Source organism: Hemitrygon akajei, chromosome 27 (genome assembly GCF_048418815.1).
Source record: "Hemitrygon akajei chromosome 27, sHemAka1.3, whole genome shotgun sequence".
Taxonomy (NCBI): Eukaryota; Metazoa; Chordata; class Chondrichthyes; order Myliobatiformes; family Dasyatidae; genus Hemitrygon; species Hemitrygon akajei.
Genome location: NC_133150.1, coordinates 2,162,449 through 2,186,823, shown reverse-complemented (window position 1 = coordinate 2,186,823; position 24,375 = coordinate 2,162,449). Strand labels below are relative to the sequence as shown.

General features: G+C 43.3%; 1 protein-coding gene across 2 annotated transcripts in view; it reads left to right on the top strand.

Annotated features, from left to right (window-relative positions):
* Nucleotides 1-425: 425 nt before the first annotated feature.
* The window catches only part of LOC140717084 (choline/ethanolaminephosphotransferase 1-like), a 100,784-nt gene continuing 76,834 nt past the window's right edge, over nucleotides 426-24,375 (top strand). For both annotated transcript variants that reach the window (XM_073030265.1, XM_073030266.1), the window contains exons 1-2: nucleotides 426-903; nucleotides 24,176-24,323. In XM_073030265.1, coding sequence (XP_072886366.1) covers nucleotides 427-903; nucleotides 24,176-24,323 — 625 coding nt within the window. In that variant the 5' untranslated portion in view covers nucleotide 426. The remainder of the gene's footprint in view (nucleotides 904-24,175; nucleotides 24,324-24,375) is intronic.

The window sequence follows — 24,375 nt, the reverse complement described above, 5'->3', positions numbered from 1 at the left end:
CATGACATATTATTTGTAATCAATAAAAGGTTTCCAGGCCAACACCCTCAAAATGCTAGAGGAACCTAGCAGGTCAGGCAGCATCTCTGGAGAGGAATAAACAGTAAAAGGTTCATACAGTACAACATGAGGATGATAGTGGTGTCAAAATTTCTGGCTTCTGCCTCTTCCTTTCCAGTCCCAATAAAGTGTCTCATCCTGAAATGTCAGTTCATTCCTATCCGTAGATGCTGCCTGACCTACTGTTCCTCCAGCATTTTGAGTGGGCCAAGGTGCAAAACACATTGCCAACATCAGATAGCACAGAGCACAAATAGCTTTAAAAAAGCATTCCCTCATGTCTCATTCCCTGTTCCACTACCTATTCCCTACCTCTTTTCCCCAGATGATCCTGCCACGTGGTCTGGCCGGATGTGTATAGACGTCATGTCCGGCGGCGCCTGGCCGGTCCTGGAGCGGCGACGGGGGGTGTTTCCGTGCTCTGTGTCCAGGGAGACGGGAACCGGTGGGGGAGACGAGCCGGACCGGGACCCTCAGGCCGTCAGTCAGTCATTGGCTCCCATGAACGCGCAGCGGCGGAGAGAGGCCAGGGAGGCGAGCCCGGGGTTGAGCCGGGCGCCGGCCGGGAGACCTCGGGCTGTTAATGTCGGCCCGGGTCCGGGCCTCGGCGCCCTGCTGATGCAGCAGCCCCTGTCCCGGCAGCAGCTGAAGCGGCTGGAGGAGCACCGGTACCGGAGCGCCGGCGCCTCGCTGCTAGAGCCGTTAATGCAGGTGTGGTGGGAGTGGTTGGTCAGCCGTCTCCCGCTCTGGATGGCGCCCAACGTTATCACCGTCACCGGGCTGGCCCTCAACGTGTGCACCACCCTCGTACTCATCCTGTACTGCCCGACGGCCACCGAGCAGGTGAGTGCACGGTCCCATCTCCGCATAGTTACTGTACGGAGTCTGATGTACTGTCCCATCTCCAAATGGGTAATGTACATGGACTAATGCAATGTCCTATCTCCAAATGGTTACTCTATGGGGTCTAATTCACTCTTATCTCTAAGTGGTTACTATACGGGGTCTAATGCACTCTCTCATCTCCAAATGGTTACTGTACAGTGTTTAATACACTGACTCATCTCCAAATAGTTAATAGACAAAGTCCTTTCTCCACAGGATTAGTGTACACGGTCGGTCGTACACGTGTCCCACTCCTATCCCCAGTGGTCACTGGAGTGTGATTAGTATGCACAGCTTCTCCCACTGTCCCATTCCCTATGGTCACTGGAGTGTGATTAGTATACACTGTTTCCCCTCACTGTCCCACCCTCAATGGTCACTGGAGTGTGATTAGTATACACTTTCCCTCACTGTCCCACCCCCAGTGGTCACTGGAGTGTGATTAGTATACACTGTATCCCTCATTGTCGCACCCCCAATGGTCACTGGAATCTGATTAGTATACACTTTCCTTCACTGTCCCACCCCCAATGGTCACTGGAGTGTGATTAGTATACACTGTTTCCCCTCACTGTCCCACCCCCAGTGGTCACGGAGTGTGATTAGTATACACTGTATCCCTCATTGTCGCACCCCCAATGGTCACTGGAATCTGATTAGTATACACTTTCCCTCACTGTCCCACCCCCAATGGTCACTGGAGTGTGATTAGTATACACTGCCTCTTTCACTGTCCTCGTCACTTGTGGGATGTACAACCCACTGCAATGCTTATTCTATGAGATTGAATGTATTCTCTCTGTCAAGCAGTTTCAGATTCAAACATGTTTATTTATTCTGTGCAAAGGGTGATATTACTGAAAGTAACTTCTGTAATTTTAGGAGCACACACATAAAACTAGTTGCAGACAACTCTAAATCATATGGTACGTAACATTAAAGTTAGCACACCCATAATTCTCAGAATGACACAGAGCAAAACATTTGTGCGTGGAAGGTCATGTTTGATAAATCTTATTGAATTTTTTGAAGAGGTTACGAGGGTAAATCAGTGGATGTTGTCTATATGGACTTAAGTAAGGCCTTTGACAAGGTTCCACATGAAAGGTTAGTTAGGAAGGTTCAATTGTTAGGTATTAACATTGAAGTAGTAAAATGGATTCAACAGTGGCTGGATGGGAGATGCCAGAGAGTAGTGGTGGAAAACTGTTTGTCAGGTTGGAGGCCAGTGACTAGTGGTGTGCCTCGGGGATCTGTACTGGGTCCAATGTAGTTTGTCATATACATTAATGATTTGGATGATGGGGTGGTAAATTGGATTAGTAAGTATGCAGATGGTACTAAGATAAGGTGGTGTTGTGGATAATGAAGTAGGTTTTCAAAGCTTGCAGAGAGATTTAGGCCAGTTAGAAGAGTGGGCTGAAAGATGGCAGATGGAGGTAAATGCTGAAAAATGTGAGGTGCTACATTTTGGTAGGACTAATCAGAATAGGACATACATGGTAAATGGTAGGTAGACTGATGTAGGAATAATGGTGCATGGTTCCCTGAAGGTGGAATCTCATGTGGATAGGGTGGTGAAGAAAACTTTTGGTATGTTGGCCTTTATAAATCAGAGCATTGAGTATAGGAGTTGGGATGTAATGTTAAAATTGTACAAGGTATTGATGAGGCCAAATTTGGAGTATTGTGTACAGTTCTGGTCACCGAATTATAGGAAAGATGTCAACAAAATAGAGAAGATTTACTAGAATGTTACCTGGGTTTCAGCACCTAAGTTACAGAGAAAGGTTGAACAAGTTAGGTCTTTATTCTTTGGAGCGTAGAAGGTTGAGGGGGGACGATAGAGGTATTTAAAATTATGAGGGGATAGATAGAGTTGACGTGGATAGGCTTTTTCTATTGAGAGTAGGGGAGATTCAAACAAGAGGACAAGAGTTGAGAGTTTAGGGGTAACATGAGAGGGAACTTCTTTACTCAGAGAGTGGTAGCTGTGTGGAACGAACTTCCAGTAGAAGTGGTAGAGGCAGGTTCGATTATTTTCATTAAAAAAAAAAATTTGGATAGGTATATGGACAGGAGAGGAATGGAGGATCATGGGCTGAGTGCAGGTAGGTGGGACTAGGTGAGAGTAAGCATTCGGCACGGACTAGAAGGGCCGAGATGGCCTGTTTCTGTGCTGTAATTGTTATATGGTGACCCACTTTCTGTGCAGGCGAACCGGCTCACAAATAGCCAGTGTGCGGAAAGAGACTTTGGTAATGCACCTCTGACGTCATTTCCGCCCGGAGAGGGCGGGCGCTAGGGATTAAGTGCCAGCGCTGTGAAGTTTGAATAAACTAGTCTCGAAACGACTTATTGTCGTGTCGTCTCTAGCTCTGTATGTAGTACATCGCTACAGTTATACGGTTAAGTAATAAAACAAGTCCCGTCCCTCCCTCCCACCCACCCATACACATTCATGCACACATAGAGATACAGACGCGCACACAGCCACATGCCTTCAACTCCTGGACTGGCCATCTTGGGCCTCCAATGGGCTGTAAGAGCAGAATTAGGCCATTTTGCCCATTGAGTCTGCTCCGCCTTTCCATCAAGGCCGATTCAACCCCATTCCCCTGCTTTCTCCCCATAACCCTTGACTCCCTGACTAACCAAGGACTTCATGCTAAAAGCAAATGCTAAGAAAGGCCAAGAGTTTAACATTTTGGTTGGAAGAATTGGGTACAGAAACCTCAGGTCCCACATCATCAGGTTCAGGAACAGTTATTACCCCTACAACAATCATGTTCCTGAACCAGTGTGGATAACTTCACTCACCTTAACACTAAACTGATTCCACAACCTACAGATAGTTTAATTTTTTATCTAAATCGATGCAGCACGGTAATGGGCTCCCAGCGCAATGTGCTCATGCTGCCCTATTGCACCCACTCTCAAACTCGTATGTCTTTGGAATTCGGATCTCAGCAGGTCAGGATCATCTATGGGAAAGAACAAATAGACGATGTTTTGGGCTGAGACCTTTCTTCAGGTCTCGTGAAGGGTTTTGGAATGTCATCTGTTTATTGCCCTCCACAGATGCTGCCTGACCTGCTGAGTTCCTCCAGCATTTTGAGTGTGTTTCTCTGGATATCCAGCACCTGCAGAATCTCTGGTGTTTGTATTTCTTTTATTTTTATTTCCTGTAAAGACCTAAAAAAAAGTATTTCATGGTAATATAAATGCTAACATATAAGTACAGTAAATTCCGGTTATTTGGGCAATTTGATAATTGGGGTAGCCATTTATTTGGGACAACTCTGCAAGAACAAAAAATAACTGATTATTTGGCTACTATGCCGCTTATTTGGGGCAGGAGACTTGCTGAATAGGATCTAACTAGCTTCAGTCGCGTGCACTTGTGTAGCTGTTGGGCACTACACCATGATTGGAGCGATCAGGTTTTAAAAGCATCAGTTGTATGTGTTTATGTTCAAATATCAGTGCTTTTTGTCACTGATAGTTGCTGAGAAATAAGCAGTAAGACAATTCAGAACTGTTTTACTCAAGCATTCAGGCTTAGAGATGCCAGAAACGGTCGGGAGTGAAAATGAAACAATTTCACTACTTCAGCAAGTTAGGAACTACAAAGAATTTGAAGGTATCGACAATCATCTTGAGTGTTACAATAAAAATGAAGAAATGGGAGGATGCAATCGTCAAAAGCTTTGTATGAAGGCAGTCCATTATCTGCACTAGGTGTCTGCGATTTTGTGCATTGTGTACACTAGATGAATTCCTCCAATAACTAATACAAAGTTTTCTAATACTGTAGTACTATTAGTTGAGTTCTTATTTGTGTTGTATTTCATTTAATTACATAATAGAGGGGTGTACTTTTCGAATGCAGGTAAGGAATTTCTTTATCCAAAGAGTGGAAAATCTGGAATTCTTTGCTACAGGCAGCTGTGGAGGCCAAGTCTTTATCTGCTTTTGTGCTTTTCACATTGTTTGTCAATGATTTGATTAATGGAATTGATGGCTTTGTGGCAAAGTTTGTGGATGTTACGAAGCTAGGTGGAGGGGTAGGTAGTGCTGAGGAAGCAATGCAATTGTAGCAGGTCTTAGACAAATTGGAAGAACGGGCAAAAAAGTAGCAGATGTTGGTAAATTTATGATAATATATTTTAGTAACATGAACAATAGCGTGGACTATTATCTAAATGGGAAGGTTCAAACATCAGAGATGCAGAGGGACTTGGGAGTCCTTGTGCAAGAGTCTGTGGTAAAGAAGGCAAATGCAACGTTGGCATTTATTTCCAGGGGAATAGAATATAAAAGCAAAGAGATAATGCTGAGCCTTTATACTTGGGAGTACTGTCAACAGTTTTGGGTCCCATATCTCAGAAAGGATGCGTTGTCATTGGAAGGAGTCCAGAAGAGGTTCACGAGGATGATTCTGGGAATGAAGGGGTTAACATACAAGGCAGCCAAACACTTAAGCCTGTACTCACTGGAATTTAGAAGAATACTTGGGGAATCTCATTGAAACCTACCAACTATTGAAAGGACTAGATGGAGGGGATGTGGAGAGGATGTTTCCTATGCTGGGCACTAGAACTAGAGGGCACAGCCTCAAAACTGAGGTGCAACCCTTTAGAACAGATGTAAGGATGAATTTTTTTTATATAGCCGAAGAGTAGTAAATCTGTGGGACGCTCTGCTACAGACTGTGGTGGAGGCCAAGTCCGTGTGTATATTTAAGGAGGAAGCTGATCATTTCGTGATCAGTTAGGGCATCAAAGGATATGGTGAGGAGGCAGGTGTATGGGATTGAGTGGGATCCGGGATCAGCCATGATAGAATGGTTGAGTAGACTTGATGGGCTGAATGGCCTAATTCTGATCCTACGTCTTGTGGTCTTTATGTATATTTAAGGAATAAGTTAATAGATTCTTGGTTGGTCAGGGCATGAAGGGATACAGGGGGAGGGCAGGAGATTGTGGCTGAGAGGAAAAATGGGTCAGCCATTATGAAATGGTAGAGCAGACTATAACAATTACAGCACGGAAACAGGCCATCTCGGCCCTTCTAGACGGGCCAAATGGCCTAATTCTACTCCATTATCTTACGGTCTTCTAATTTGTTATTCAGTTTTCTTGGGTTTTTTATGTACCTTTTTAACTACTGCTGTGAAACATAGAACCATAAAACATTACAGCACAGAAACAGGCCTTTTGGCCCTTCTTGGCTGTGCCAAACCATTTTTCTGCCTAGTCCCACTGACCTGCACCCGCCCCATATCCCTCCATACACCTCTCATCCATGTACCTGTCCAAGTTTTTCTTAAATGTTAAAAGTGAGCCTGCATTCACCACTTTATCTGGCAGCTCATTCCACACTCACACCACTCTCTGTGTGAAGAAGCCCCCCCCCCCCCCATGTTCCCTTTAAACTTCTTCCCCTTCACACTTAACCCATGTCCTCTGGTTTTTTTTCTCCCCTAGCCTCAGTGGAAAAAGCCTGCTTGCATTAATTCTATTTATACCCATCATAATTTTATATACCTCCAAGTCTCCCCTCATTCTTCTACACTCCAGGGAATAAAGTCCTAACGTATTCAACGTTTCTCTGTAACTCAGTTTCTCAAGTCCCAGCAATGTCCTTGTAAACCTTCTCTGCGCTCTTTCAATCTTATTAATATACTTCCTGTAATTCGGTGACTAAAACTGCACTCTGTACTCCAAATTCGGCCTCACCAATGCCTTATACAATCTCACTTTAACATTCCAACTCTTATACTCAGTACTTTGATTTATAAAGGCCAATGTACCAAAAACTCTCTTTTCTACCCTATCTACCTGTGATGCCACTTTTAGGGAATTTTGTATCTGTATTCCTAGATCCCTCTGTTCTACTGCACTTCTCAGTGTCCTACCATTTACCTTGTATGTTCTACCTTGGTTTTTCCTTCTAAAATGCAATACCTCACTCTTGTCTGTATTAAACTCCATCTGCCATTTTTCAGCCCATTTTTCCAGCTGGTCCAAATCCCTCTGCAAGCTTTGAAAACCTTCCTCACTGTCCACTACACCTCCAATCTTTGTATCATCAGCAAATTTGCTGATCCAATTTACCACATTATCATCCAGACCATTGATATAGATGACAAATAACAATGTACCCAGCACTGATCCCTGTGGCACACCACTAGTCACAGGCCTCCACTCAGGGAAGCAATCCTCCACTACTACTCTCTGATTTCTTCCATTGAGCCAATGTCTAATCAAATTTACTACTAGGGACTGAATCTTCCTAACTAACCTCCCATGCAGGACCTTGTTAAAGGCCTTACTGAAGTCCATGTAGACAACATCCACTGCCTTCCCTTCATCCATTTTCTTTGTAACCTCCTCGAAAAACTCACAGATTTGTTTAACATGACCTACCAGGCACAAAGCTGTGTTTACTCTCCCTAGTAAGTCCCTGTCTATCTAAATACTTGTAGATCCTATCTCTTAGTACTCCTGCCAATAATTTACCTACTACCGACATAAAACTTACGGCCAATAATTTCCTGGGTTACTTTTAGAGCCTTTTTTAAACAACGGAACAACATGAGCTATCCTCCAATCCTCCGGCACCTGACCCGTGGATATCGACATTTGAAATATTTCTGCCAGGGCCCCTGCAATTTCAACACTAGTCTCCTTCAAGGTCCGAGGGAATACCCTGTCAGGTCCTGGGGATTTATCTACTCTAACTTGCCTCAAGATAGCAAGCACCTCCTCCTCTTCAATCTGTATAGGTTCCATGACCTCACTACTTGTTTGCCTTATTTCCATTGACTCCATGCCAGTTTCCTTAGTAAATACAGATGCAAAAAACCCATATAAGATCTCCCCAATTTATTTTGGTTCCATACATAGCCGACCCCTCTTATCTTCAAGAGGACCAACTTTATCCCTTACTATCCTTTTGCTCTTAATATACCTGTAGAAGCTCTTTGGATTATCCTTCACCTTGACTGCCAAAGCAACCTCATGTCTTCTTTTAGCCCTCCTGATTTCTTCTTTTTTTTTAATAATTTTTTTAATTGAAGTTCATCATCAAACATTTCCATAAGATGTATTTCAGACATTGTACATATATATCATATAATCATATATGTCACAAATCTCCACAAAGTATTTATCTGAGGTATACACTTACAGAAAAGAGCAGAAAGAAAAAACAAAAGAAAAAAACCATGTGTATGGAGTGATCTTTTTTTACAATATATTTATTGATTTGTGAGAATAAAATCAGGCTTATGAGGCATTACACTTTTTATACAAAATGTTTGGCGTTTTTATACTCCCAAGTACCTTATTTGCTCCCTGTTTCCTATACATGTCATACATCTCTCTCTTCTTTATCAGAGTTCCAATATCCCTAGTGAACCAAGGTTCCTCATCCTTATTCACTTTGCCTTTAACCCTGACAGGAACATACAAACTCTGCACTCTCAAAATTTCTCCTTTGAAGGCTTACCAACGACATCCTTGCCAGAGAACAACCAGTCGCAATCTATGCTTTTTAGATCCTTTCTCATTTCTTCAAAATTGGCCTTTTTCCAGTTTAGAACCTCAACCCGAGGACCAGATCTATCTTTATCCATGATCAAGTTGAAATTAATGGTGTAATGATCACTGGAACCAAAGTGTTCCCCTACATGCACTTCCGTCACTGTCCTAACTCGTTTCCTAATAGGAGATCTAATATTCCATCCTCTCCAGTCGGTACCTGTGTGTGCGTGTGTGTATATAGATAGATAGAAAACTTTCCTGAACACATTTTACAAACTGTAATCCGTCTAGACCTTTAACAGTATGGGAATCCCAGTCAATATGTGGAAAATTAAAATCCCCTATTATCACAACTTTCTTTCCTGCAGTTGTCTGCTATCTCTCTGCAGATTTGCTTCTCCAATTCTTGCTCACTATTGGGTGGTCTATAATACAACCCCATTAATGTGGTCATACCTTTCCTGTTTCTCAGCTTCACCCATATGGCTTCGGTAGACAAGCCCTCTAATCTGTCCTGCCTGAGCACTGCTGTAACATTTTCCCTGACTAGCAATCACACCCTCAGCTCATCAGCCTTCCCCACAATACTCCTCGCATTGAAATAGGCATACCTCACCACACACAACCCTTCTATTTGTGACTTTGCATGAAACTTTAACATAATTTATTTTCACCCAGCTCCACTATCTACTCTGGCACTCTGGTTTCCATCCCCATGCAAATCTAGTTTCCATCCCCATGCAAACCCCTCTCCCCCCCCCCCCCCCTCCAATAGCACTAACAAGCCTCCCTGCTAGGATATTGGTCCCCCTGTAGTTCAGGTGTAACCCATCACTCTTGTACAGGTCCCACCTGCCCCAAAAGAGGTTTCAATGCCCCTGAAACCCTGCCCCCAACACCAGTTCCTCAGCCACATGTTCATCCTCCAGAGCATCCTATTCTTACCCTCACTGGCACGTGGTACAGGTAGCAATCCTGAGATTACCACCCTCGAGGTCCTACTTCTTAACTTCCTACCAAACTCTCTATACTCACTCTTCAGGACCTCCTCACTCTTTCTTCCTATGTCATTGGTACCGATGTGTACCATGACATCTGGCTGCTCACCCTCCCATTTCAGAATGTTGTGCATGCGATCAGAGACATCCCTGACCCTGGCACCCGGGAGGCAACAAACCATCCGGGAGTCTCTGTCACGACCACAGAACCTCCTATCTGTATCTGTAACTATCAAGTCCCCTATCACTACTGCTCTCTTCTTCTCCCCTCCCTTCTGCACTGCAGAACCAGACTCAGTGCCAGAGATCCGGCTTCCGCAGCTTGTCCCAGGTAAGTCATCCCCTCCAACAGTATCCAAATCGGTATACTAGTTGAGGGGAATGGCCACAGGGGAGCCCTGCTCTGCCTGCCCTTTCCCCTTCCCTCATCTGATGGTAACCCAATTACCTGTGCACTGCTCCTTTGGTGTAACTGCCTCCCTGTAGCTACTATCTATAAACTCCTCATTCTCCCGAATGATCCAGAGGTCATCCAGTTCCTGCTCCAGTTCCCTAACACAGTTTGTTAGGAGCTGCAGCTGGATGCACTTCTTGCAGCTGTCATTGTCAGGGACACCAACTTTGGCTGATTGGAGCAGACACTTAATTGGGCTAAAATGTACTCTGTTGACATGTGCCAGTTAACCAGAATGCACCATACTTTACATTTTTTAGCATTTGGTTTACTTGTCTCCTCACTGTTCGCTTCACCTCCAGGTTTCTATCAGGATGTCATGCTGAAGTTTTATACGACATTAGTCAGACCGCACTTGGAGTATTGTATGCAGTTTTGAGTCCCTTATCTAAGAAAGGATTGGAGAGGATGCAGAGGAGGTTCACAAGGATGATTCTGGGAATTAAAATGGTTCTGGTTCTGTACTCGCTACTGGAGGGATCTTATTGAAACCTATTTAATATTGAAAGCCTAGATGGAGAGGATGTTTCTTGTCGTGGGGCATCTAGAACCAGCGGGCACAGCTTCAGAATAGAAAGATGTCCATTTAGAACAGAGATGAGTAGGAAATTCTTTAGCCAAACGGTGGTGAATCTATGGAACTCATTGCCACAGGCCAAGCAGAAGTTGATAGGCCCATTATTAAGGACTTCAAAGGACACAGGGAGAATGCAGATAAGTGGGTGAGCGGGATAATAAATCAACCTTGATAGAATGGTGACGCAGAATGGTGGGCTAAATAGCCTAATTCTGCTCCAGTGTCTTTTTGGTCTTCTATGCGAATGTGTTGTGGTTGTGTAAGGGGTGCTGTTGTAATTTATTTATTATAATACGGGGCAGACCCTGGTTTACCCCTAACCTAATCTTGGGTCAATTTACGATGGGCAGTTAACCTACTTGGTACATCTTTGTGGGAGGAAACAGGATTACCCAGAGAAAATCCATGCATTCCTTGGGGAGGTCAAACAAACTCTTAACAGATGATGCTGGAATTGAACTCTGAACTGACACTCTGAGCTATAATAGTGTCAAACTAACTGCTGTGTAACCATGGTGCCCAAGTAATTGTACTAGGAAAAACTTGTTGATAAACACACTACACCACAGTTTTGCACTTTTCTGTGTTTCAGTTAGACCCACTCTGCATTACTACCGTAGATTCCGGACTACAGAGCGCACCTGATTAAAAGCCGCTGGCTCTAATTTTAGAAATAAAATCAATTTTTTAATTGTAAAGGCCGCACCGGATTTTCGGCCGCAGGTGTCCCACGTTGTAATATGAGATATTTACACAGAAAGATATTACACGTGAGGATTTTTTTAACTTTTAATTAAATCCATATGGTAACAAAAACAAATACATATTGCAAATGCTTTTTTTCGAACCGTGCCCGTAACGCGGCTACTTTTAAATATACGTTGCGTGTACTTCTTTACTGAACAACATTCCAATATCTCCTAACGACTGGTAAAAAATATATATACTGCAGCCTACCAGGAAAAGTTATTGATCACCTTTAACTTAAAAGCAGCGTTCGCTCAGATCCAAAGCCGCTCGCGTAATGCGCTCCCTCCCTCCGTCCCGTTTCATCGCAAACCGGCATTTTCCCACAAGACACCGCGAAACCGGGTGTGACGTCATAGCATCCCGCGATGTAGTACAGAAAACAAATATAGTTAAAACTCTTCTAACTTTAACTAGAAAATGAATTACTAAGCGAAAATATTATAAACTAAGTAACTGCCATAAGGCAGCACAATGCTTCGAGTGTTTTCCATGTTGATGAGGGTGAGTACAAATGACTGATTTACAATAATTTAATTGTGAAAGTGCGCTTGATTTATCGTACAATTTCATTGGACCTCTGTGAACTACTCATCAATTTTATTGGTCTACTGTTATGAGGCAAAATGTTTACGAGGCGGCATGAAAAAAATCGTGTATTAGCCGCTCCGGATTAAAGGCCGCAAAGTTCAAAGCTGTTCAAAATGTGGGAAAAAAGTAGCGGCTTAAAATCCGGAATCTACGGTAATTGGCTGATGATTGATTTTTGTCTTGCTGGAACCCTCAAATGTGTTATTTGGTATTTGTAGCTGAAAACATTTGCAATAATTTTATTGATGTGCTGAGCTCTGTGCCATTAAAGAGAACATAGAACAAGACAGCACAGGAACAGACTCTTAGGTCCACAATATTGTGCTGACCCAATGAAATTAGTAATCAAATGGTGAACTCGTCTCTTCTGACTACGCAATGTCCATACCCTTCCATTTTCCTCACATTCATGTGCCTATCTGAATGCCTCTTAAAAGTCTCTTGTACTGTGCTGGCCTCTACCACCACCCCAGGCACTCACTCATAGTCATAGAAAAGTACAACACAAAAACAGGCCCTTTGGCCCATCTAGTCTGTACTTGGATTTACCCTACCTAGCTTTAGATGGTTGTGCGCTATGTTGCATAATGTGGGTGAATAAGGTCTTTCCAGGACCATGATTGTTCTTGGCAAATGTTTCTACAAAAGTGGTTTGCCATTTGCCTTCCTCCGAGCAGTGTCATACAAGAGGGGTGAAACCAGCCATTATCCATACTCTTCAAAGACCATCTGCCTGGCATCAGTGGTCGCATAACCAGGACTTGTGATATGCACTAGCTGTTCATACAACCAGCCTCCACCTGCTGCCATGGCTTCACACAACCCAGATTGAGATGTGGGTGGTGTGGCTAAGCAGGTGACCCAGAGGCTAGCGGAGGGAAAAGTGCCTTACACCTCCTTTAGTAGAGATGTGTTTCCACTCTGCCACCCCATGTATCTAAAATTGTGTATACCTTTATCAAATCTCTGCTCAGTCTTCTACGTCCAAGGGATAATGTCAGTCTTTCATTGTAATGCAGGGCATCCCTGTAAATGTTCTCAGAGTCAAAGTATATTTACTTTGATAGATAGATAGATAGATACTTTATTCATCCCCATGGGGAAATTCAACTTTTTTTCCAATGTCCCATACACTTGTTGTAGCAAAACTGATTACATACAATACTTAACTCAGTAAAAAATATGATATGCATCTAAATCACTATCTCAAAAAGCATTAATAATAGCTTTTAAAAAGTTCTTAAGTCCTGGCGGTTGAATTGTAATGCCTAATGGCATTGGGGAGTATTGACCTCTTCATCCTGTCTGAGGAGCATTGCATCGATAGTAACCTGTCGCTGAAACTGCTTCTCTGTCTCTGGATGGTGCTATGTAGAGGATGTTCAGAGTTTTCCATAATTGACCGTAGCCTACTCAGCGCCCTTCGCTCAGCTACCGATGTTAAACTCTCCAGTACTTTGCCCACGACAGAGCCCGCCTTCCTTACCAGCTTATTAAGACGTGAGGCGTCCCTCTTCTTAATGCTTCCTCCCCAACACGCCACCACGAAGAAGAGGGCGCTCTCCACAACTGACCTATAGAACATCTTCAGCATCTCACTACAGACATTGAATGACGCCAACCTTCTAAGGAAGTACAGTCGACTCTGTGCCTTCCTGCACAAGGCATCTGTGTTGGCAGTCCAGTCTAGCTTCTCGTCTAACTGTACTCCCAGATACTTGTAGGTCTTAACCTGCTCCACACATTCTCCATTAATGATCACTGGCTCCATATGAGGCCTAGATCTCCTAAAGTCCACCACCATCTCCTTGGTCTTGGTGATATTGAGACGCAGGTAGTTTGAGTTGCACCATATCACAAAGTCCTGTATCAGTTTCCTATACTCCTCCTCCTGTCCATTCCTGACACACCCCACTATGGCCGTGTCATCAGCGAACTTCTGCACATGGCAGGACTCCGAGTTATATTGGAAGTCTGATGTGTACAGGGTGAACAGGACCGGAGAGAGCACGGTCCCTTGCGGCGCTCCTGTGCTGCTGACCACCGTGTCTAGTCAGCATGCTGACTAGAATGACTAGCATGACGTGAAAGTGTCTACATGCACCCTTGAGATTTGCCTTCTTACAGCCAGACACAAAACAAAGAGCCCATTTGAGAAAAAAGACTGCCCAATGTGTATTAAAAAACACAAATCATGTTAACAACAAAAGGAAGCAAACAATCGAGGTTCATGAAAGTGAGTCCATAGCCACAATGTCAGTCATCATCTTAGTTCAGCACAGAGGTGAGTACATCTTACAGAGCAGCAAGCTGATCCAGGCTGTTTCTTACTCTTCGACTTGAACCCTGCTGTTTCAATATGCTCCCAGACCTGGACCATGTTGCCTCTCTGTACTTTTTCAACCTTATTTACATCTTTCCTGTATGTAGGTGACCAAAATTGCTCACAATGCTCAAATTAGGCCTCACCAACATCTTGTACAACTTCAACATAACATCCCTTCTCCTGTACTCAGTAGATTGATTTATGAAGGCCAATGTGCCAAAAGCTTTCTTTACGACCCTATCTACCTATGAAGCCACTTCCAATGAATCATGGACCCAGATCCCTTTGTTCTACCACATTCCGCAGTACCCTACTGGTCACTGTGTAAGACTGACCCTGGTTGGTCCTACTGAATTGCAAAACCTCACACTTGACTGCATTAAACTCCATCTGCCATTTTTCCAGCTGGTCCAGATCCTGCTGCCGGCTCTGATCATCTTTCTCACAGTCTATTATACCCCCAGTCTTGGTATTGTTAACAAATTTGCTTATCTAGTTAACCACATTATCATCCAGATTGGTGATATAGATGACAAACAACAACGGACCCAGCACTGATCCCTGTGGCAGTCCATTAGTCAGCAAGGCAACTATCTACTACCATTCTGACTTCTCCCACAAAGCCAATGTCCAATCCAATTTATAACCTCATTTTGAATGTGAAATGACTGAACCTTCTTGACCAGCTTGCCATGTGAGACCTTTCTGAATGCCTTGCTAAAGTCCATATAGATAACATCAACTGCCTTGCCTTCATCAACATTCCTGGTAATCACTCTATAAGATTAGTTAGATACAACCTATCACCCACAAAGCCATGCTGAGACTATCCCATATCTATCCAAATACTCATATATCCGGATCCTTAGAATACCTTCCAATAACTTTCCCACTACTGATGTCAGACTCACCAACCTATAATTTCCTGGTTTATTTTTAGAGCCTTTCCTAAACAATGGAACAACATTAGCTTTTCTCCAATTCTCTGATATCTCATCTGTCACTAAGGATAAATTTAAATATCTCTGCTAGGGCCCTAACAATTTCTGCACTTGCCTCCCACAGGGTCCAAGGTAACACCTTGTCAGGCCCTGGGGATTTAGCTACAATAATTTGCACTAAGGTAGCAAACACTTCCTCCTACTTACCAATATACCCTTGCTAAAAAACAGCCTGTCCCAATCCACACTCTGCCAGATCATTTCTGATACCATCAAGAATGGCATTTCTCCAATTTAGAATCTCAACCCATGGACCAGATCTATCTTTTTCCATATTTACTTTGAATCTAATGGCATTATGAACACTAGCTGCAAGGTGTTACTCTCCACAGATTTCTGTCAACCACCCTGTCTCATTGCCTAATTGGAGATCAAGAATCGCGCACTCTCTTGTTGGGACTTCTACGTACTGATTAAGAAAACTTTTCTGACCACATTTAACAAACTCCACCCCATCTAGTTCTTTTACTTATGGGAGTCCCAGTCAACATGTGGGAAGTTAAAATCACCTGCTATAACAGCCTTGTGTTTCTTGCAGTCTGATCTCTCTACAAATTATGGACTATTGGGTCATCTATAAAACAGCCTCATTAGTGTGGTCATGCCTTATTTCTCAGTTCCACCCCTAAAGTGGCATGGTGGTGTAGTGGTTAACAGAGCGCTTTACAGTATAGGCAACTTGGGTTCAATTCCCGCTGCTGCCTATAAGGAGCTTGCATGTTCCCCCGTAACTGCATGGGTTTCCTCTGTGTGACATTCATAGTGTTGCAGTTAGCGAGCCAATATTACAGTTCAGGATGTCGGTATTCTGTGTTCAATTTGGGTACCATGTGTAAGCAATTTGTACATTCTCACCATAAACTGCATGGGCTTCCTCCAGATGCTCCAGTTTCCTCCCACAGTTCACAGATGTACTGTTTGGTAGGTTAATTGGTCATTGTAAATTGTCCTGTGATTAGGCTCTGATTAAATCGGGGGATTTTTGGGAGGCGTGGTTCGAAGGGCCTATTTCACACTGTATCTCAATAAATATAGGAATAACACCTCACTAGACAAGTTCTTCAGTCTGTCCTGACAGCACTGCCATGGCACCTCCCCTTTAAGCCCTCTCGTTCCATCGCATCTAAACCTGATGTTGAGGGGTATGGCCACGTGGTACTCTGCACTGGCTGTTTAACCTCTTTCCTTTTCTGAATGTCACCCAGTCCCCTGTGCCCCATGCCTTGGGTGTAATGACCTTTCTATATGTCTAATCTATCACCCCCGAGCCTCCCAAATGATCTGGAGTTCATTCATTTCAATCTCCAACTCCTTAATGCAGAGTGTTGGAAGCTGCAGCTGGATGAAGCCATCAAGGACACTGGAGGTCTCCTTGCCTTCCCATATCCTGCAAAAGGAGCATTTCCCCATCCCACCTGGCATCTGTACGGTTCTAATTGTGCAAATATAAAAATGAAACAATATTTAAGTGGAAAAAAATTCTACCTACAGTTTTTTCACCCTCCCTCACTCAAGTCTCTCCTCTCTGAAGCCTCTCATACCAGAGGGATGCATTTAAGGTAAAAAGGGTTTGGACTTGCCTCTAACATCGTCTTTGAAATTATCCTTTTCTAGCTTAAATGTGTGCCCTCTGGTATTAGACATTTCAACCCTGGGAAGAGGATATTGCTTCTCTACTCTATTTATGCATCATAACCTTATCAACCTCTATCAGATCTCCTCTCAGCTTCTGCCACTCCAGAGAAAATAATCCAACTTTGTCCAAGCTTTCATTATAGCACATTTCCTCTAATACAGACAGCATCCTGGTAAACCCCTTCTGTACCTTCTCCAAGGCCCCAACAACCTTCTGATAATGGGGCAGCCAGAACTGTATGTAATACTCCAAATGCAGCCTAACTCCAGTGAGTCTTACTTCAGTGGTTGGTAAGTGGATGGAAAAGATATTGAGAGGCAGGACTGATGAACATTTGGAGAGGTATAATATGATTAGGAATAGTCAGCATGGCTTGGTCAAGGGCAGGTTGTGCCTTACGAGCCTGATTGATTTTTTTGAGGATGTGACTAAACACATTGATGAAGGTAGAGCAGTAGATGTAGTATATATAGATTTCAGCAAGGCATTTGATAAGGTACCCCATGTAAGGCTTATTGAGAAAGTAAGGAGGCATGGGATACAAGGGACATTGCTTTGTGAATCCAGAACAGGCTTGCTCACAGAAGGCAAAGAGTGGTTGTAGACGGATCATGTTCTGCATGGAGGTCAGTTACCAGTGGTGTGCCTCAGGGATCTGTTTTGGGACTCCTACTCTTCATGATTTTAATAAATGACTGGGATGAGGAAGTGGAGGGTTGGGTTACTAAATTTGCTGATGACACTAAGGTTGGGTTTGTTGTGGATAGTGTGGAGGGCTGTCAGAGGTTACAGCGGGGCATTGATAGGATGAAAAACTGGGCTGAGAAGTGACAGATGGAGTTCAACCCAGATAGGTGTAAGGTTCATTTTGGTAGGTCAAATATGATGGCAGAATGCAGTATTAATGGTAAGACTCTTGGCAGTGTGGAGGATCAGAGGGATATTGGGGTCCAAGTCCATAGGACACTCAAAGCTGCTGCCCAGGTTGACTCTGTGGTTAAGATGGCATATGGTGCAATGGCCTTCATCAACATTGGGATTGAGTTTAAGAGCTGAGCGGTAATGTTACAGCTATATAGGACCACGGTCAGACCCCACTTGGAGTACTGTGCTCAGTTCTGGTCATCTCACTGCAGGAAGGATGTGGAAACTATAGAAGGGGTGCAGAGGAGATTAAGGATGTTGCCTGGGTTGGGGAGCATTTCTTAGGAGAATAGGTTGAGTGAACTCAGCCTTTTTTCCTTGGAGCGGCGGAGGATGAGAAGTGACCTGATAGAGGTGTATGAGATGATGAGAGGCTTTTTCCCAGGGCTGAAATGTCTAACAGGAGAGGGCACGGTTTTAAGGTGCTTGGAAGTAGGTACAGAGATGTCAAGGGTGTTTTTTATGCAGAGTGCGTGGAATGGGCTGCTGGTGATGGTGGTGGAGGCGGATACAATAGGGTATTTTAAGGGACTACTGGATAAGTACATGGAGCTTAGAAAAATAGAGGGCTATGGATAACCCTAGGTAATTTCTAAAGTAAGTACATGTTCAGCGCAGCATTGTGGGCTGAAGGGCCTGTATTGTGCTGTAGGTTTTCTGTGTTTCTAACTAGACTTTTAGAAAGCTGAAGCATAACTTCCTGAATTAGTGCTTGACTAGTAAAGGCAAGTATGCCACATGTCTTCTTAGCCACCCTATCATCCTTTGTAGCTAGATCTCCCTGCTCATCAACACTGTTAAGTGTCTCTTACATTTGGTCTACCAAATGCCCTGTTGCACTCTTTGAGCAAATTCTTTGAGAGGCTGGTTAAAGACTACTTCTGCAGCATGACCCCTTACAATTCGCCTACTGACAGAACCGGTCTGCTGATGATGCCATAGCCAATGTCCTCACTCACCTGGAGAAGAGGGATACATCCGTTCGAATGCTGTTCCTGGACTGAGTTCAGCATTCAACACCATAATTCCCTCCAGACTTGTCAGGAAGCTCAGAGACCTCGGCTTGTATCTCACCTTGTGCAGCTGGATTCTAGACAACAGGTGGTAAGGATGTGCTCCCTCACCTCTGCCCCTCTACCCCTCAACACAGCAGCCCCTCAGGGTTGTGTTCTGCCTTCCCTTCTCTACTCCCTTTACACCCATGACTGTACTGCCATACATAGCTCCAATCCACTGAACAAATTCACAGATGACACAACTTTGATTGACCTTATTTTTAGTGGTGATAAGACAGCCTACAGAGGAAAGATGTGGACACTATGACACAGTGGTGCCAGGATAACAATCTCTCTGTCAATGTCCAAAAACAAAAGAGATGATTGTGGATTACAGGAGGAACGGAGACAGGCTTGCGCCGATCAACAGCAGTGGGTCTGCATTTGAGAGGGTGAGTAGTTTCAAGTTCCTTGGTATACACATCACCAAAGATCTCAGCTGGACTGTACAAACCAATTGTGTGGCAAAAAAAGCACAGCAGTGTCTCTTCCACCTCAGGTTTGGCATGTGCCCTCAAATCCTCAAGACCTTCTACAGGGTTACCATTGAGAGCATACAGACTGGCTGTATCAGAGAGTGGTACAGACAGCCCAGCACATTTGTGTATGTGAACTTCCCAGCATTGAGGACATTTATAGCAGCAGGTACAGAAAGAAGGCCTGAATGATCATCGGGGATATCAGTCACCCCAACCATAAACTGTCTCAGCTGCTTCTGTCTGGCAAACGGTGCCACAGCATTAAAGACAGGACCACACACAGGCTACAAGACAGCTTCTTTCTACAAGCCATTAAACTTTTAAATTCACATGCTTATACATTGCAACAGAGTCATAATGCAAAGATTTTTACTCCCTCATGTTGTGGGATGGATGCAAGATTCAAATAAATTCTAAATTTCAGGGTGCAACACCACATCTGGCAGGGTTAAACTCTATCTGCCCTTTCTATGCCCATATTTACAACTGATCTATATCCCATTGTATTCTTTGCCAGTCTTAGACCTTGATGAGAACTTGGAGTAGAATTAGGTCCATTGTGTCTACACCACCCTTCTATCATGGCTGAACCTGGATACCACTACCTTTTCGCCATATCCTTTGATACCTTGCCTGATTAGGAAACTGCCTACTTCTACCTTAAATATACCCACAGACTGGGCCTCCACCACAGTCTGTGGCAGAGCAATCCACAGATTCACTACTGTCTGGCTAAAACAATTCCTCCTTCTATTCTAAAAGGTCACCCCTCAATTTTGAGGCTGTGCCCTTTAGTTCTGGATACCCCCACCAGAGGAAACATCCTCTCCACATCCACCCTATCGAGTCCTTTCAACATTCAGTAGGTTTCAGTGAGATCCCCATGCATTCTTCTAAATTCCAGTGAACACTCCTCATATGTTAACCCCTTCATTTCCCGAATCATCCTTGTGAACCTCCTCTGGACTCTCTCCAATGACAATACATCCTTTCTGAGATACAGGACCCAAAACTGTCAACAATACTCCAAGTGCAGCCTGACTAGTGTCTTATAAAGGCTCAGCATTATCTTTTTTGCTGTTATATTCTATTCCTCTGGAAGTAAACAGCAACATTACATTTGCCCTCTTTACCATAGATTCAGCCTGTAAACTAACCTTCTGGGAGTCTTGCACGAGGACTCCTAAGTCCCTCTGCACCTCTGTTTAAGACTTTATAACCATAAGACATCGGAGCAGAATTAGGTCATTCAGCCCATCGAGCTGCTCTGCCATCCCATCATGGCTGATCTCGTATCCCACTCAATTCCATATGCCTGCTTTCTCACCATATCCTTTGATGACCTGACCGATCAGGAAACAATCAACTTCCACCTTAAGTATACCCGCAGACACGGCCTTCACAACAGTCTGTGGCAGAACATTCCACAGATTCACTACTCCCTGGTAAGAAATATTCCTCATTATCTCTTCTAAAATATTATCCCTCAATGTTGAGGCTGTGCCCTTTATTTTTGAACCTTCTCATTTAGATAATAGTCCTTTTACCAAAATGCATTATCATACATTTTCCAACACCGTATTCCATCTGCCACTTCTTTGCCCATTCTTCCAATTTGTCTAAATCCTGATGCAATCGCATTGCTTCCTCAGCACTACCTACCCCTCCACTTATCTTCGTATCGTCTGCAAACTTTGCCACAAAGCCATCATTTCATTATCTAAAACACTGACAATGTGAAAAATAGTGTTCCCAATTTTCCCCCTGAGGAACACCACTAGTCACTGGCAGCCAACCAGAAAGGGTCCCTTTTATTCCCATTCACTGTCTCCTGGCTGTCAGCCATTTCTCTATCCATGCTGATATCTTTCCTGTAATTCCATAGTATTTTATCTTTTTAAGCTGCCTCGTGTGGCACCCTATCAAATGCCTTCTGAAAATCCAAGTAAAAGACATCCGCTGTCCACCCTGCTTGTTACTTCTTTGAAGAACTCTTAACAGATTTGTAAGGCAAGATTTCCCTTTACAGAAACAATGCTGACTTTGACTTATTTTATCATTAGTCTCCAAGTACCTCAAAACCTCATCCTTAATAATAGACTCCACCATTTTCCCAACCACTGAGGTTAGGCTAACTGGCCTATAATTTTTTTTTTCCTTCCTCCCTTCTTGAAGAGTGGAGTGACACTTGCAATCCTGCAGTCCTCCAGGAATGTGCCAGAGTCAAGTCATTCTTGATGATGACTAATACATCTATTATCTCTTCAGCAACTTCCCTCAGGACGGTGGGATGTTGTCCATCTGGTCCAGGTGATTTATCCACCTTAAGACCTTTCAGTTTGCCTTGCTTTTTTTCCTTTGTAATAGCAATGGTTATTACTATGCTGTTCTCACACTACCAACCTGAATGCTTACTAGCCCACCTAATGACATTTTCATCAAGGTCACTTATATACATCACAAGCAGCAGAGGTCACAGTACAGGTCACTCCAGAACACCACTTGTCACAAAACTCAGCTAGATTAAATTCCTTCAGTCACTACCTTCTGTGAATTCTGAATCCAATCGGCCAATCCAACATTGATCCCATGTATCTTAATCTTCTGAATGAGCTTTCCATGAGGGACCTTGTTAAATGCCTTACAAAAATCCATATATGTGACATGCACAGGTCTGCCTTCATCGATCACCCTCGTCACCTCGCCAAAAAGATCTCAGACCTTGCCTGTGGCTAGGGAGGACACAATAATATTAGTCAAGGCCTCAGCAATCTCTTCTCTCACCTCTCTTAATAACCTGGGGTATATTCCATCAGGCCCTGGGGACTTAGCCACGTTAATACTCTTTAAGAGACTTAATCACTCTTTCCTTTACTTCGAAATGCTCTAGCAATTAATACTCTTGGCACCAATCTCCCTATTTTCCACGTCCTTCATCAGTAAATACTGATGTAAAATACTCATTAAGTACCTCACTCTCATTCTCCACATCCAAGCAAATGTTCTTCTCTTTGTCCTTGAGTGATCCTTCCCTCTCCCTTGTAATTCTCTTGCTCTTGATTTATGTATAAATGCCTTGGGATTCTTTTTCATCCTACTTAAGGACTTTTCATGGCTCCTCCAGACTTTCCTAATTCCCTTCATTTCTTTTCTGTCTCCTTTATAATCCTCCAGGGCTCTGTTTGATTCTAGCTTCCTAAGCTTTACATACTTTTCCTTTTTCTTGATTAAATTCATCTCCTCTCTCTTTATTTCTTGATATATATGACCTAAAATATAATCAGATTTTTTCCGCAAAACCTATAACTAGATAAAGAGAACCCAATTAAATCAGAAAACAGAAATAATAATACTTGTTCATTTATTTATTGCAAAAAGTTATCCAATGTTACATGTATTTGTTGGAAAAGGTATGTGAACCTTGACTTTCACTAATTGGTCTGACCCTTTGTGGCGCAATAACTTCAAACAAACGTTTCCAGTAACTGTTGATCAGTCCTGCATATCAGCTTAGAGGAATTTTAGACCATTCTTCCATACAAAACTGTTTCAGTTCATTAATATTTCTGGGATACCTTGCATGAACAGCCCTCTTCACTGCATCTCAATTAGGTTAAGATCTGAACTCAGATTTGGCCATTTCAAAACATGAATTTTCTTTTTAAATCATTCTGTGTTTCGGATCATTGTCTTGATGCTTCATCCAACTTCTGTTAAGCTTCAGGTGACGGGCTACTACCCTGACATTCTCCTGTAAAATGTCTAGATACAACTTTGAATTAATTGTTCCCTCAACGATTGCAAACTGTCCAGGCTCTGAGGCAGCAAAGCAACCCCAAGTCATGATGCTCCTTCCACCATGCTTCACAGTTGGGATGAGGTTTTGGTGTTGGTGTGTAGTGCCTGTTTTCCTCCAAACCTGGCAGTGTGCATTTCTACCTAGAAGTTCAACTTTTGTCTCATCTGTCCAGAGATTATTGTCCCAGAAGCGCTGTGGAACATCCAAGTGATCTTTGCAAACTTGACATGCAGCAATGTGTTTTTTTGGAGAGCAGTGGTGTCCTTCCACGAATACCACTATATGATGGATACATAAACGGAGACTTTAGCAAGTTCTGGAGATTTCTTCAAGTCTTTTGCTGTTGCTCTTGGGTTCTTTTACACCTCCTTCAGCATTGGATGTTGTGTTCGTGGTGTGATCTTTGCAGGACATCCACTCCTTGGGAAAGTAGCAACAGTACTGAATTTCTTCCATTTGTAGACAATTTCTCTTACTGTGGACTGATGAACACTCAGGTCTTAGAAATGCTTTTGTAGCCTTTTCCAACTTCAACCAACTCTACAATTCTTCTTCCATTGTCCTTTGAAAGTTGTTTTGATTAAGGCATGGTGCACATAAAGAGATCTTTCTTGAGAAGCACAGGCTCTGTCAGTAACCTGACTTAGTGTGACTTTTAATGTGCAGGGCACCTCTACACCTCTACAACCCACTCCTCCAATCTCATCTCATTGATTGGAACACCTGACTCCAAATCACTTTTGTAGGAGGAATTACCCCAGAGGTTCACATACTTTTTGAACCTAGACTGTGATTGTTTAAATGGTGTACTCAATATTGAAGAGAGTCACCCTAGCGTCACTTATGGGCATGCATACAAGCTATGTATGTATACAAGCTATCTGGTGTATTTATATTGTGTGCTTTTATTATTGCGTTCTTTATCTTTTGTGCATTTTACACTGCATTGGATCTGGGGTAACATTTATTTCATTCTCTTTACACTTGTGTACAGGAAATGATATTAAACAATCTTAAGTCTTCAATATCTTATGGTCTTGTGTGTGTAATATGGCTGCTTCCTTTGGCTTACTGTGCTTTCTGTACTCTCCAGGCACCTCTGTGGGCATACCTGGCTTGTGCTCTAGGTCTGTTTGTGTACCAGACACTCGATGCCATTGATGGGAAGCAGGCAAGACGAACAAACAGCAGCAGTCCTCTCGGAGAGCTGTTTGACCATGGGTGCGATTCACTTTCCACGGGTAGGAGTCGTTCTTAATCGGCTGCTTTTCACATACAGTACAAAGATTTCTT